Here is a 16,241-nt window from a genome sequence, read left to right as displayed (position 1 = left end):
GACCTTGGTTTTCTGCTCCTTGGTTCTAAGTTAGCCTCCTATAATTTCTATAATGAAAGGAGAATCAGTCACTTCCCATACCCCCATCCCAGCTTCCTCCCAACCAAGTCTAAGGTCTAGAAGGACCCCAGCAGAGTCAATGAGCTGGATATTAGTGTCACTCCCCAGAATCTCTTTGGACTTGGAATACAGAGCTGGGTGGGGGAGTGTGGCAGAAATGCTAAGGTCCTCTCTAGACCCTGAAAGACTCTTGGAGGTTTTCTTGAGTTGTCATGGTAGAGCCTGGGTTATCTCCCTGGCCCACCCTAAGGTGTGTTCTGCCTCACAGCAGCTCTTTTCTCTTCAGAAACATGGCCGGGGCCAGGTGCTGTTTGACCTGGTCTGTGAGCACCTCAACCTCCTGGAGAAAGACTACTTTGGCCTGACTTTCTGTGATGCCGACAGCCAGAAGGTACCTGGGCTAGGGAGCAGGGCTGGGCAGGGAAGGCCTGCTGTGGGGGTTAGGCCTCCTCCTGTAGACCCCATAGCCTTGGTCACATCCCATGGCTTCCGTCAGTCCTCAGATATTCATTAGGCACCTGTTTGCATGTCCTCAAAGTTCAACCAGCCTTATACATCTTCCAGTTCTCTGTCTCCTTCCCCTGTCTACTCCCCATGGCTGTTACTTCCTTTCTTGGTGACCCATAAGTCACCCCCAGATGGGTATTTGGAGAGCCGTGGCATGGCTGCTTGAGTTGCCTGGGGCAACTGAGGAGCTTCCACCCCAAGTGCCTCTTCCCCGCCTTTGGGAAGCTCTTGCCCGAGTGTCCTCCTTTCCACCAGTCTCACTGTGGCTGCATGATCTCTTCACCTTGGCTGCCTTAGGGCAATGCCAGCCCCAGGACTCTGGGTCCCAAGCCCTGTGGTGAATCCAGATCTCATTCCCCTCACCTCTCAGTCCCAAGGAAAAAAGGCCAGAAAGCTCAGCTCAGTTCCCCACTAAGAGCTGTCGATAGGCCCATTTCAGGGTGTTTCTTCTAGCCCCGGCTGGGCCCTCTTCTCCAACTTCCCTCTAAAGAACTCTGTCTTCTCTTTCAGAACTGGCTGGACCCCTCCAAGGAAATCAAGAAGCAGATCCGGAGTGAGTGGCTTACTGTGGTTGGAGATGTGGTGGTAGGGAGCTGGGGCTCCAGGCCTATGAGGGCCCTAACTGTAATGCTCCCTTCTACTTTGGAAAGTATATTCAGATCCATAAGTTCATTTTGTTCTGCATGTCAGATCTTGGGGATGGCAGGGCAGGAATTGCTGTTTACCATTGTTTTATAGATCTTGAGTCAGAGGCCCAGAGAAGAAAAATGACTGTCCACAGTCACATGGCAAATTAGCAGAGAAATCATAAACTCATCCAGGATGTCAGCCCTAGAAGGGACCTGCAGGGGTATCTAGGACAAGGGGACAAAAAGGTAGGCTGAACACAGCCACTCTCCCGACCAGGGCTCGTGCAGCCTTCAGTGTTCAATGACTTTTTACAGAATTTAGCTTCAGAATCCTTGTCCACACAGCACTCTAGGCTACTGCCAACTGACAGGCGTTGAAATGTCAGGTGAAAGCTGTTCCCATCACTGATCTTGGCCGACTCTTGTCTTTAGAGATGGGGTAACTGAGGCCCAGAGAGAGGCAGTTACTCGCCCAGTGTCACAGAGTGAAATACTGGCAGAGTCAGGCCATGAGCACTGGCCTCCCAGCATCACCCTGTGCTCTTTTCGAGGCCTGGGATGAAGACAGATAAGCAGGCCTACAACCTGTCCTTTCTGGCCCAGAGAAAAGAGGCATGTTGGGAGGGATGAGGCAGTGTTCAAATGGCAGAAGGTGGAAGTAGGTGGCCTCAGAAAGGGAATGTGGAGTAGGTAGAGACCTAGAGACAGAAATGCCTTCACCGTAGGCCCTTCCCTTGATCTGGTTGGTCTCCTCTGGACTGCCTGGTGCCCTGGCTGGAAAGCTGTAGCTGAGCCTGTTGCCATGACAGCAGGCAGCTGGGCCCAGGGTTGCCAGCTGACTCTGTGGGAGGGGGCTCAAGGAATTCTTTCTGTACATTCCTGTCAATTGGCGTCAAAGAGGCAGGCACACAAACAGAGCACACTCCTCTGGGGTTGACAGGATCCTAGGCCTGGGCTCCAGGCTGTCCCCCCAGAAGCCCCAGACCAGCTGGGAGGCCTGCCTCTCATGCCTGAAAGAATTGGAACACAAACAGGCAGCCGAGTGTGCAGTGTTTGATAAGGACCAGGGGCTTGGAAAAAGAGAAGCAGCTGGGCAGAATCGTAAGAACTCATCATCCCTCCCCAGGACAGCAAGTCTATCCCTCTTTCTCCACAGCCCGTGTCAGCACAACTCAGGCTTTGTGAATGCTTCCTCCTTGTGGGCTGCCCCAAGTCATTGAGGAGCAGCCCTGATCTTCAGAAAGTGCCTCCTTCAGTAGAGCTGCAGTCTCTATCACCACCTCTTTAACTTCCACCCATTCATCCTAGTTCTGCCTTCTGGAGTCCCAGTGGAGCTATTTTTTTTGCCACCTTTCTTTTCCTTATGATATTCCTTCAGTCTTTTGAAGGTGGCACCACGCATCTTTGTGTTCTGGACTTCAGATTTGGGTATACTTACTCCTGAACCCCGACACCCATCACCTAGGGCACCGGGGGCAAGTCCTCCACCTCTCTTGCCCCCTGCTCCTCCTTATCAAGTAGATTAGGTATTCCTCCCTCACGAGATGGGTGTAACAGTTAAATGACGTGTATATGGACAGCCCCCAACACATAGAAGGTGCTCAGTAGATGTTTTCTTCTCCTCGCTTCACCGAGGCAGTGTGGTAGGGTGGTTAAAAGGACAGACTGGGGCCCGACTGCCTGGGTTTGATTCCTGGCTCTGCCACTACTTCTTGTGTTATTTAACTGTTACGTGCTTCAGCTTCCTCATCAGTGTAATGGGGTAATGATGGTTCTTACCTTTACAGTTGTTGTGAGGATTAGATGAGTTATTATGTGTAAAATGTATGACATATAAAACATGTAATAAATAGTGCCTGTATACAGCAGCATTAAGTATGTACTTGCTATTATTATTCCTGAGACAGGGACTGTTTTCCCTTGAGGCTGCTTTTTCCTTGGCAGTTGTGGCCACAAGCCTGGGCTCTGAGGTCAGATGACCAAGGTCCCTGTTCTCTACCACTAACCAGCTCAGTGACCCTGGGAGATTGAGTCACCTCTCAGAATCCTCATCTACAAAAAGGAAAGTCTACCTCAGGATGATTATGAAGATTAAATTCCTGTAAATGCTTATAAAGTTGTTAGCAAAGTGACCGGCACTTAGTAAATAGTCAATACATGACAGCTATATGATGATGACAGTGATGACCACAGGGACAAGGATGGTGGTGACAACGTGGCCTCCAGACCTTTCATGACCACAGTTATGCCCTGGATTTGGCCTCCCTTTGTCAGGGACCTTTTTAGAGCATGGAACCCAAAATGTCCCAGGGCTCTAGGAGTGGTCTGACCACAGGGGAGGTGGGCAGGGGCCTTCCTTGCTTTGGATTGTAGATTTACATTAATTTTTCCCAAGGCTCACGCCTTCTGTCTCCCTTTCTCTCTCTCCCTCTCTCTGTCTCTAATTCCTTCTCTGTCCTCTGCTCTCCTTTCCCCTCCCCTCCTCTCCCTCTCCTCCTCTACTTAGCCTTCCCCTCTTTTGACTTTCCCTCCCCTCTTTCCCCTCTCCCCTCTCTTCTCTCTCCTCTCTCTTAAGCAGTCGTTCCCTTCTCTTGGCTTGCAGAGGTTGTTTCCAGCTAAAACTTTAGCCTTTATTCTTATCTATACCTTCCTATAAGGGTACCATTGATTTTTCACCTGTAAATTAACATTTATCTCTGTAAAGTGTCCCTGTGTTACTTTTGGTCCATCCTTTCTGCCTTTTAGATCTCTTTTGTAATCCAGTTCTGCCATCTGACATGGAGTTGACGTAGTATAAGACAGTGTTTGTCAAAGTGTGTTCTGAGGAACACTGGTCTGGCAGGATGCTCTGTGAAAAAGTATATAACAGGTCAAATGACTATGGAAACTCTTGAACACCATGTCTTGTTTAAAGAATTCCAGTGCACAGTAGCATAGTCTGGGCTCTGAAAAGTCCAAAGCCTATTTAATGTGACACTTTACAGACTTCTTTTCTCCCCATTAACATGCTATGGTTTAGACGTTTATGTAGAGGAAGGAACTGGGGCTCTGGAGCCAGGTGGCCTAGCCTTGAACCCCAGCATTACCACTTCATAGCTGGGTGACCTTGGGTTTGCCACTTTACTGTTTGGGCCTTAGTGTCCTAATCTGCAAAATGGGGATAATCTTGAACTAAACTCACCAAGGTTTAGGGAAGTGATGTTTGTAATTAACAGTGTGCCTGGCATACAGCATCAATTTTCTTTCTACCTTCCTTTTCACTGCTAGCTCACAAGTCTCAACCTGGAGCTCAGTCTTCTCATCTGATAAGTGGCGATAATGTTCTAGCCTAGCTTCCCTGATGGATTGTCCTGAGATTATAGATAAAAGACTTTGAAAAATTGTTCATAGGATGGTACGTCTGGGCCACCCACTGGGGTAATGGGGCCTGTCTGATCTCTCCCTGTCCTCTCCTCACAGGCAGCCCATGGAATTTTGCCTTCACAGTCAAGTTCTACCCTCCTGACCCTGCCCAGCTGACAGAAGACATCACGAGGTGAGGGCTGTGTGGGGAGGGGGCAGGCATGCTGGCTGTGTGTGACCATGGATGAGGACAACTGGCCCTGGGAGACCTGGAGCCGTATATGACAACAGTGGCAAACTCAGATGGTTACTGAGACCAGGCAGGCAGCATCAACAAAGAAAGCAGGCAATGTAAACACAGTGGTCAGTGACAGCTGACCTTTGACTTCAGAGGAGGACATATCACAGGGAGCATACCCCATCTAGAATAGCTGCTTTTCAGCTCTGGGCAATCACTGCCATGAGAGAATCAGGAGCCATCACTGAGGAGAAGCTAGAAATTTGGGAGTGAAAACCACAGTTTTAAAATGTTGGCAACTAATTCAAACTTTTAAAAGACATTGTGTCAGGTATCTCTGGGTGGGACAAACCAAACAATCTGAAGGTGGATGTGCTGGGTAGACCACCAGTTTACAGCCTTGGAGAAAGGAGGGAGTGGAGTGTAAGTGCCTTTGCACATGGGCATGTGGTCCTGCATGCTGCTTTGTGCACGTCAGGCATGCGGAGGGCAGATGAGGCTTGTGACCTCCCAAGGCACACTCGGGCTGCTGGGGTGAACGTAGATTGTGTGTGCAGTCTCATTGTACTTCAAGGCCATATATTAGAAGGCCAGAGAGATCGGAAGAGGGTGCAAAGTGGCTGCGAAGAGGCTTCATTCGCTCTGGGGAGGGACAGAAACATCCTTCAGGACAGAAGCTTCCACGGGGCTCATCCTGCCTCTGAATACCAGAACAGCATGAGGCCCTTCTCTTTATCTAAGTCTTTTCCAAAGAGGTAGTCTTACTTCATGGTATCCTGGGGCTATGTCATCTGTATGGTGGGCCTTACCGTCCTCCGACCATAAGATTGGCGGGCTTGGGGTTATTTCTGCAGCAGGGGTGGGGCTACTAAGCCAGCCTCCATCTCCCACCAGGTCCCTCCTTTCTGTCAGCTGCTCTTTGCCAGGCAACAGGCCGAGGTCAAGATGCCCTGGGAGATAAGACAGATGTCCCTGGGACAGATCAGGCCCAAGGCCTTGTCCTCATTAGTCCTGCTGTAAGCCCTAAGGTCATCAGCTTGGGGCCGAGATGGCAGCAGCAGGATCTGAAGTCCACTCCCAAGAGGACTGAGAGCTTTAGACCTGCACAGCCGCCATCCCTCAATCTCTGGGCAGCTGCACCAGCAGCTCTAGCCTTGTCCACTGGTGCCTCTCTTTGTGCCAATCCCTGGGCACCTGGCTTTCAGGGACACTAGGAGGGAAGTTAGCCCTGCCCAACATGGACGGCCCTATGGGGATGGGGCAGTAGTAGCAGCTGATTTAGTTAAAAATAGGGCAAAAATAAATTTGTCCAGATGACAAATTGATTGTCAGAGTGTTTGACAGTGATTTCTGAATTTTTAGACTTTTAAGCAAAATGCCCGTAAGCCCACACCTTCGTGTCTGTGATATTTAAGCCACTGTTGCTGATTCTGAACCTATGCCTTATCCCTGAGCGCACACTGAGGCTGCACACACTTTTTGCAATAGCTTCAATTCTGACTGCAAGTAATGTCATGGAGCAGTAAAAATTATGCTAAGTAAAAGCCACTTAAAAGGAAAAGAAATAGGCACTTGAAAAAAATGGTGAAACACAGCAGAATGAGCAGGGAAGCATAACTGGCTGAAAGTGAACTGAAATATTTTTTTAATACAAAATAACCAAAAAAGCAATAAAAATTGCTTTAAATGGTTCTAAAAATTGTAAAATCATCCAAGTGTGTACAAAAGTGAAAAAAATCATGACCTGGTGGCTGGAAATGTTTCTTTCAAGCCAATTTGTTTTTAGACAATTCACTTAGAAGCTGGAGGCAAAATAAAAAAAGTCTCGGGAATGCGTTGGCAAACGGGTCCACCCAGGCTGTGGAACACAGTATGGAAGTTAAAGGAATGAGGCAGAGCCACATGTGCTGACATAGAACAGCTGTAAGGCTTGTAGTGGGTGTGAAAAAGCAAGCTGTAGACTCAGATGTAGCATTTAATTCCATTTACGTTTTAAAAAACACCCTGAAATCAAAACTATATACATCTCTGTATGTCTATAGAGGAAGGAAGGTCTAGGACACTGTCCTAGTAACATTGGTGACCTCTGGGGAGGGGATTAGGAATAAGAATGGACATCAAAAAGAAATTTAGAGTCATCTCTAAAGTTTGCAATTTTTCTGCAGTGAAACTATACTAATTGTGTAATTTAAAATACGTGAAATTTTTAAAAAATGGTCGAACCAGCGAAGTAGTCCCGTTCAGCTGAAAATGAGTTGGAAGTTCAAAATGCTTCCAAAGTTGGAAAAATCATGCAGACTAAAAATTGAACAAAAACGCTTAAAGTCATGTGAAATATTACAAAACCATTTCATAGGACACACCCAAATGATCAACACATGAAATGCCTGTAGCTAGGAACATTCCTTTTCTACTGAGCTGTGTGTTGACCAGTTTGGTTCTCATGGGTTGATGGGCAGCCATGCTTGTGGGGGATCTAGGGAGGGAGTGGGGCCCCATCCCATGCTCACTCTCCCCTATCTCCAGATACTACCTGTGCCTGCAGCTGCGGGCAGACATCATCACAGGCCGGCTGCCCTGCTCCTTTGTCACACATGCCCTACTGGGCTCCTACGCTGTGCAGGCAGAGCTGGGTGACTACGATGCCGAGGAGCACGTGGGCAACTATGTCAGTGAGCTCCGCTTTGCCCCTAACCAGACCCGGGAGCTGGAGGAGAGGATCATGGAGCTGCACAAGACATACAGGTGAGAGGGCCTCACCCCAGGGCTCCTCGGCTGGTTGGTTAGAACCTTCCTTGCAGCCCTGAAGGTTGTAGGCCTCTAGATGTGCTGTAGGAACCCCACCTGGCTTAACTTGATGTGTGTCTGAGAGCAAATCACCTCCTTTCACTGAGTCTCTGTTATGTAACCATTCTTCAGTTAGGTCTTCAGTATTTCTTATTTCAAATACCTTGGTTAGTTCAGCTGTTTGGACGGGTTTATTCTTACTCCCATCATACGTCGTCTGTTGTTCAGGCTTACATGCAATAGGACTGGAGAAAATAAAGCACAAAGCATGTGAAACTTCATTATCATGTTGATATTTATGACTATATACAGTGAAGTGAGGTTGTCATTCAGGTAGTTCATCTTTAAGTTCATCCACTGAAATGCCCTCAAGCTCCAGGGGTTTATCTTTGTCAGTCTTCACTATAATGGCAGCATTGTTTGTTTCTTTGTGAAAACGAAACTTTCTCAGCTTTTCCACTAAACCTACAGCAACATCACAAACCACCAAACGTTCAGTTGTTTTCCTTTTCGGCTGTCAGTCAAGTCTCTGTCAAATAGGAATGAAGTAACCTACTGTGTGACCTTAAATGACCCCTTTGGGCCTCAATTTCTTTAGCTCCTATATGGGTATGATAATTCCCTGTCCTTGGACTCTAAGAATCACTTTATCTGCCAACTGGAGATAATAACTATTCTGTATCTTTGGGTAAATATTCTGATGTCTACATCTTGGCATAAAGTTGAAGAATTTGGACTCTAAAGCTGGACTGCCTGGGTTCAAATTCTGTCTCTGTCACTTACTAACAGGGGACCTCAGGCAGGTCATTTCACTTCCCTGTGTTTTAATTTAGGAGCCGTGGTGGCATAGGGTTAAGCACTCTGCTATTAACCAAAAGGTCAGTGGTTCAGACCCACCCAGTGGCTCTGCAGGAGCAAGATGTGGCAGTCTGCTTCCATAAAGATTATAGCCTGTGAAACACTATGGGGCAGTTCTACTCTGTCCTATAGGTTAGCTATGAGTCGGAATCAACTTGACACCAATGGGGATGCTTTAATTTCTTCTTCTATACAGCGTGGGTACTAATGAAACCTACTTCCTAGGGTTGTCAGGAAGATGACATGGCACGTATTAAAGGCACACCATGTTAGCTATTATTTTTGCAGTCTGTGAATTGAGGGGTTGAATAGTTGATTATATAGTGGAAAGAACCTTGTTTCAGGAGTTAGGAGATAATTAGCTACATGTGTGATTGTGGGCTCCTTACTTAACCCTTCTGAGCCACATTTTTACCTTTATATGTATGGCCTTAGATTATCAGTGTTTTTAAACTGTTGGTTTATGGGACAGAAGAGTTCTTCATAATGCAGGATGCTTAGCATCCCTGGACCCCAGGCATTAGATGCTCATAACACCCCCTCTGTCATTGTAACAGTGAAACCCACCCCCACACACACACACACACACACACACACACACACACACACGCACACATTTCCAAATGCCTGCTGTGAAGGTGACACCACCCCCTGAGGGGAACCCCTGGAACTAAATGATCTCTAGGGTTCTTTTAAGCTGAAAGTGCTTTAGGTGCTAAGCCCAGGGTTGTTATGGGAATTCAATGTGATAAATGGTGTGAAAGTGCATTCTAAACTGTTAAGTACTCTGCATATGGGAAGGAATATGGTGATATGTCACTGCTGTTGAGGATGAAGGGAATGAAGAGAGCGGTGCCCTGCAGGCTGCATCTGGAGAGAGGACCAGGGCCAAATGTTGGGGGCTCATGTGCGTGGGGCAGAAAACCTCCAGAGTATGATGGACTTGCATGCCAACTCTGATTGGTTAGTAGTGGCTGCTATCGTATTGTGTTGAGTAGGATACTGAGACTGTATAGCTGGTTAGCAATGTCCCCCTGGGCCTAGGAATAGGGGTAGTGGCCTATCTGCCATCTATTTGTCATCCCTGTCCTAGATAGCAAGATGTATTAGGGATTTGCAACAGTCAAAATAATTCAGAGGAAGTTTTGATCAGTATGGGCTGGAGAAATGCTAATGGCCATCCCTTTGATTTGTATAGCTTTTTTGACATACAGCACATTGGCATCTTTGTCTAGGTGTCCCACACAACAGCTCAATGAGATCAGCAGGGCAGAGGAAACTGAAGCCCAGAGAATATAAGAGATAGATACAACAAAATGCTTAAGAGCACAAACTGTGGAGCCACATTGTCTGGATTCAAATCCTGGCTCTGCTACTTAATAGCTGTGTGCCCATGGGCAAGTTATTCAACGTCTCTGCCATAGTTTGTATCTATAAAATGGGAATAATAATAATATTACCTAACTCATAGGGTTGTTACGAGATTTCAGTGAGTTAATACATGTCAAGTGCTTAGAACACAGCACATAGTACTCAATAAATGTTTGCTGTAACTATGTATAAAATTTACTCCAAGTTTCCTGGTAGCTAAAGTTGAGAAAGGACTTGATTAATTACATAAGTCAAAAGAGAACATGACCTGTTCCTCAGCAAGATTGAGTGGTTTCTAATGCTAAATTCTGAGAGGAAAGATCTTATATGAGTAATTATTTAGCAGCAGCTGGGTGATTATAATGAACAATGTCTTCAACAATGGTTTCACAGTCATGGAGAAGCAGAATTCATGGCTCACACTTAACTCAGAGGCAGAATGAGGCAAGAATACTGACTCCCAGCTAGCCCTTGAATGCTTCCTGGAGAAAACAAGCCTGAGCCTAAGCTTTGGCAGAAGACGGGGGTGGGATGGACTGAAGGAGGGCGCTGGAGATGCACTATCCTGCACTGAGGGCAGAGGGGAGGGATGGAGGAGACCCAGCCACATGCCTGCTCCAGAACGTTTGCCTTCCTAGAATCACAGTTTCTGCTTGTGGTCACCATCAGCCAGCGGGTCTGGGCCTTTCCCACATCCATCTGTGATCATTTTCTTTCCTTCAGGGGCATGACGCCAGGAGAAGCTGAAATTCACTTCCTAGAGAACGCCAAGAAGCTTTCCATGTACGGGGTAGACCTGCACCATGCCAAGGTACCGCTGGTGGCTGGGCCAGGAGCTGGCTCAGGTGCTTGAGGGTCCCAGGGTTTCCCCAGGATCTGGGTGGTGCCCCTGATGAACTATCGGATCTTTTCAGGAGGCTTGGTGTGCCAGACTCTGTGTTACCTCCAACTTGAAGCCTTTTCTATCCTCATTTCTCATTCCTAAAAGGAAGATTCCATAACCCCTTATTTTCACATGATCGTTATCATTTTCTCTTATATTTATTTATGAACCTGTTTATGCCATCACTAGATCGGGAGCAACATGAGGGAAATAAACATTGGCCTTAATTTATTTCTATATCCCTAGCACCTAGTACAAGGAGCCCTGGTGGCACAGTAGGTAAGCACTCGGCTGCTAACTAAGAGGTTGGTGGTTCGAACCCATCAGCTGCTCTGTGGGAAATAGATGTGGCAGTCTGCTCCTGTAAAGATTACAGCCTTGGAAACCCTATGGGGCAGTTCTACTCTGTTCTATAGGGTTGCTGTGAGTTGGAATTGACTCGACGGCAATGGGTTTAGCACCTAGCACGTGGCCTGGCACTGTACCACTAAATGTGTGTTGGATAAATGAATGAATGAATGATTGACAGAGTAAATGTTAGCACAAGTGAGTATGTGAATATATAACTGAATGAATGAATGAATGAATGAATGAATAGGTGAGGGATTGATCAGAGAGATTGGTCAGTGGGACTCCAACACGGGCCGCTCTAACTCTGCTCCTGACGGCTTATTGCCAACAGAGCTCAGGAAGGGACTTTGAGGGTGGGTGGCAGGCTGGGACCCTGGGCCTCTCATTCCATAGTCCCTTCTCATGCAGGACTCTGAGGGCATTGACATCATGTTAGGCGTCTGTGCCAATGGCCTGCTCATCTACCGAGACCGGCTGAGAATCAACCGTTTTGCCTGGCCCAAGATTCTCAAGATCTCCTACAAGAGGAGTAACTTCTATATCAAGATCCGGCCTGGGGAGGTGAGCCTGCTTTGAGGACCCCTCCTCTCTGAAGTTGGCTGGATTAGAGTGAACCCTGGTGACTGAGCCTGAGCTTTCCCCTACTCAGGATACATGGAGAGAGGGTGCTGGTGTTCTGGATAGGGAAAAATCCCTCTTCTGTTGTGACTCTGCATACACTTCACACCTTAGGTATGTGCATGCGAACACACACACAAACACACATGTACACACATACAAGAACATAAATATAAAGGTAACCATATGTATTAAGGCTACACAGACACATTACCATACACACAAAGACACACACATATACAAACACCTTTTTTCTTTCAATCTCCACATCTCACCCATCAAGAAGTCCATTTGGTTCTACCTCTAGAATAAATGTGAACTCATCTGCTTCTCCCCTCCCTACTACACCAGCCACCAATAGCCACCGTCTCTCACCTACATCTCTACAATATCCTTCTCTCTGGTCTCCCTGCCTCCATTGTTGCTCCAGGCCATTTCCCTCATAGCTGCCAAAGAGATCTTAAAAGTCCCTTAAATCAGATCATGTGATAACACTCCCATCATCACTTCTTGATTAAATCTTACATGCACTCTCTGTAGCTCTTGGGCTAAAGTCCAAACCCCTTCTGTAGCCATCTACCTCTCCCACATATCTCTTGCCATACTCCCCACACCCGTTACACTCCAGCCACTCTGGCCTCTTTGAGATCCTTGAATAAGCCAAGCTCTTTCCCACTCAAGTCCTTTGTACTTGCTGTTGCCCCTCCTTGAAATTCTCTTCCTGTGTTCTCACATAGCTGGTTCCTTCTCCATCCTTCAGATCTCAGCTCAAAGATCACCTGTTCAGAGGGCATTCTCTGATCACCCTTTCTAAAATAGTACCCTAGCCCTGCTTCTGCCCGGTTCCTCTCTGTCACATCACCCTGTTCATTCCCTTCATAACCCTTATCAGGATCTGAAATTATCTTGTTTACATATTTATTATCTGAGGACCCCCTTCCCCAGCCAAATGTTCTGTCTTGGTCACCACAGTGTCTCTAGTGCTTAGCACTGGGCCTGTCATAGAATAAGGGCTCAATAACTTTGTTCATTAAAGGAATGAATCAATGAATGAACAAACCTAAGTCATACATGCCTGAGAAGAGGTTCAGAAAGAATGGAGAGAGTGGGCCCACGCCCTGCTTCTGACCCACCCTTCTTGTTTTCTAGTATGAACAGTTTGAGAGCACAATAGGCTTTAAGCTCCCAAACCACCGGTCAGCTAAGAGACTGTGGAAGGTCTGCATTGAGCATCACACTTTCTTCCGGTAAGACTGACCTGAGGATGGGGTAATGGGGGATGAGCCAGACAGAGGCTGTGTGTTTGGATGCATGTGTGTGCGCACATGCATGCCCCTACACTGTGTTTGTGTTTTGTAAGGGGAAGGACAGTATGAGGAGCTAGTGGGGACTATAGGCAAAGTCCCCCATCTCTCCTCCCCAAGTTTCTCCTCTCCTGGGCCACTTTGGGGTTTTTTTTTTTTTAATAATAATATTTTATTGTGTTTTCAGTGAAGGTTCACATAGCAGTTGAGGTTCCCATTCAACAATTTCTACACAAGTTGTTCAGTAACATTAGCTATGTTCTTTACAATGTGTGAACATTCTCATTATTTCCATTCTGGTTGTCCTGTTTCCACTAATCTAGTTTCTCTGTCCCCTTACATTCTAATCTTTGTTTTAAAGTAATTGTTGACCATTTGGTCTCATATAGGTGATTTTTTAAAATGATCACAGGACTTACAGGTGATATTCATTATTTTTTGAGCCAGTTTGTTATTTAGTTATAAGGTGACCTCAGGGTTTAGTTTCAGTTCAAAGTTTAAAGAGTATCTCAGCACAATAGTCTTGGGGGATGCGGTCTTCCAGTCTCAACCAGTCCAGTAGGTCTGTCTTTTTATTTTACTTTTTTAGAAATTTGAGGTTTTGTCCCACATTTTTCTCCCATTTTTATCAGGGTCAGTCTATTGTGGTCCTGATTAGAATGGTCAGTAGTGGTAGCCAGGTACCATCTAGTTCTTCTGGTCTCATCTGGGCCACTTCGAATTATCATAGTTGGTGGGGCAATAGGATGAAAGGCCAGCGTAGTCTAGACTTGGGCCTAACAATGCAAGTCTGATCCCCCCGTCCTCACCTCCATCTCTCCAATACAGGCTGGTGTCCCCTGAGCCCCCACCTAAGGGCTTCCTGGTAATGGGCTCCAAGTTTCGCTATAGCGGGAGGACACAGGCACAGACCCGCCAGGCCAGTGCCCTCATCGACCGGCCTGCACCCTTCTTTGAGCGTTCCTCCAGCAAACGGTACACCATGTCTCGCAGCCTTGATGGAGGTATGCCCCAAATTGGAGGTGGGAGCAGGAGAGTAGTGTTTAGAGGAGAGAGGGAGCCCATGCCAGGTTTTGCAGAATGATAAGCAGTGAAGGTGGCAAAGATAGATGCATCACAAGTTTATTTGCACCAAACACGGCAGCCAGAGAGCACTACAGCAACACAACCTACAGCATCACTCCCACTCAGGATGTGACACTGCCATTCTCTGGACTTCCCAGTCCCTGAGTCTTGGCCTTTTGGAGTCCTAGGTTCAGCCATATGGTCTTCTGGGCCTCCTTCCCAAGAAACTTAGCAATTCACAGTTTATCATCATACCTGGAGAATGGTGCATTGTGACTGGGGTGGAGTTGGCGATGCCTTATCTGACTGGAGGCTGAGGGGTCTTTTTCCTGGTCATTCTTCTGGTTCCATTGGCTCCAGGCTGACCGACATCTAACCACATGGAGCTCTCCATGGCCCCCATTTCTGTTGGACTGATGGTGCCCTTAACATCAATATGAACTGGCCCCATATTCTCCTGTGTCAAGCAGACCAGGGCTTCTCAAAGTGTGGTCCACCGACCACCTTCATCAGAGTGTTACATATGAAGATTCCAAGGCCTTACCTTAGACCTACTAAATCTGCACCCCTCAGGGCCCAGGACTTGCCACGATATGCACGCAAGTTTGTAGGAAATTAAAAAGCCACATGGGGGCAGTGGGGAGGCACAGAGTTAGGCAGATCTGAGTTCAGATCTCAGCCTTGACATTTGCCAGCTGCTCTGTGGACACATGAAACAGTCAGTAAATATCTGAATGAATGGGTGACCTTGAGCAACTTATTTAACTCCCTTGAACCTGTTTCCTTGTCTATAAAAGAAGTAATACCTACATTTCTGTGCTATAGGGAGAACTAAGTGAGATATACCTATACCTAAAATAGTTCCTGTCACATCGTATACCCTTAATAAATTGTACCCACTATTATTGCTTTTAGTGTTGTAGAGGATAGCTGAAAGGGTGGGAGGTGGGGACTGGGGTTGGGGAACAGTGGATACTCCAAGAATACATTGGGACAGGCCTCTGGGCAAGTTAGGTCAACTGAACAAACATGTGCCAGACCCTGTGCTAGGTGCTGGGTATTTAGAGTGAATACTTACGGCCCTTTCTTTTGAGGAACTTATAGAATAGTAGATTTGTAAATATTTATTGTGGTTCATGCAACAGGAGAAGCACATATGGAATACAGAGTAGCCCTGAGTAGGGAGGAATTAATTCTGTTTAGGAGGGACAGAAAGGGCTTTGCACAGGGCGTGATGACTGGGTAGGGTTTTCAAGGATGCCTAGGAGTTTTCCAGGTGATCAGAAGAGCTTTGTCCCAGGATTCCCTGACTGTGGAGACCATGGGTATCTCAAGGATGTGCAGTTTTGCAAGGGTCCATTTAGGGCTGTGGAACTCCTTATTCTCCTTGGGTGGACATAGGACTGAGAACTAAGGTTTATGTGAGGGGAAAGGAGAGCCTTCACCATCCCTCTGTCCCTCCCCTGCAGCTTCCATTACTATGCTGGGGAATAAATGAAGCAACACAGCAGAGGTTGGCCCAAAGCCAACTCATCAGGGGGAGATGCAGAGGCCTGAACTCTAAGCCAGGAGACCTGGGTCCCACTTCTAACTCACTAATAACTACATGTGGAACTTTTCTCCTCTCGAGGACTCAATTTATCCTCTATAAGATGGGAATTCCCATTTTACCCACCAACACAGAGTAGTATTGTGTGAATCAAATAATGTGATCAATGGCTACTTTGAAAAGTAAATGTATATGAATAGAAAGGATAATTATTCTCTTTTTAAAATCTGGGCCAACCCCAAGGATAATCTGTGCTCTGATCATTTTAGTTCAGTGTTTTCCAGCCATTTTTTCCACCGAGACGTACTCTATGGGCATAGTCCAGGTTATGCCCTGTGCTCTGGTGTCTGATGTGTAATTCCACCCCTTTCTTTCTCATTCAGAAAAGTACTTTGGGATGCCAGTTAGTGAGAAAGATATTATTGCAAGGATCCCCTTGCATTTTCTCTAGTTTATAAAGAAGATAAATCATTTGCAAACCTCAGGACTTTAGCTTTCATTAGCAAAAGCCCATCTCACAATACCTATGTATTGCTAAGTAATGGCCAGGTCATATACTGCCACAACCACAGCAACAAAAACAGCAACATCTGTGGGCCAACACTGATTGAAGGCTCAGTCTGTGCCAACCACTCCTCTGAATATTCACACACATTGGCTTATTGGTCCCTCTCCTCGG

General features: G+C 46.7%; 1 protein-coding gene and 1 pseudogene across 1 annotated transcript in view; one reads left to right on the top strand and one right to left on the bottom strand.

Annotated features, from left to right (window-relative positions):
• Positions 1–16,241, top strand: part of EPB41L1 (erythrocyte membrane protein band 4.1 like 1) — a 75,287-nt gene that overhangs the window by 19,366 nt on the left and 39,680 nt on the right. The window contains exons 4-11 of the mRNA XM_023724957.1: positions 347–451; positions 1,078–1,120; positions 4,656–4,731; positions 7,303–7,521; positions 10,516–10,603; positions 11,435–11,587; positions 12,794–12,891; positions 13,777–13,952. Coding sequence (XP_023580725.1) covers positions 347–451; positions 1,078–1,120; positions 4,656–4,731; positions 7,303–7,521; positions 10,516–10,603; positions 11,435–11,587; positions 12,794–12,891; positions 13,777–13,952 — 958 coding nt within the window. The remainder of the gene's footprint in view (positions 1–346; positions 452–1,077; positions 1,121–4,655; positions 4,732–7,302; positions 7,522–10,515; positions 10,604–11,434; positions 11,588–12,793; positions 12,892–13,776; positions 13,953–16,241) is intronic.
• Positions 7,597–10,491, bottom strand: LOC105756768 (glia maturation factor beta pseudogene; annotated as a pseudogene).

The sequence above is a fragment of the Trichechus manatus genome, unplaced genomic scaffold (assembly GCF_000243295.1).
Source record: "Trichechus manatus latirostris isolate Lorelei unplaced genomic scaffold, TriManLat1.0 scaffold00008, whole genome shotgun sequence".
Taxonomy (NCBI): Eukaryota; Metazoa; Chordata; class Mammalia; order Sirenia; family Trichechidae; genus Trichechus; species Trichechus manatus.
The sequence above is the reverse complement of the archived record's forward strand: the minus strand, read 5'-3'. Positions and strand labels throughout refer to the sequence as shown.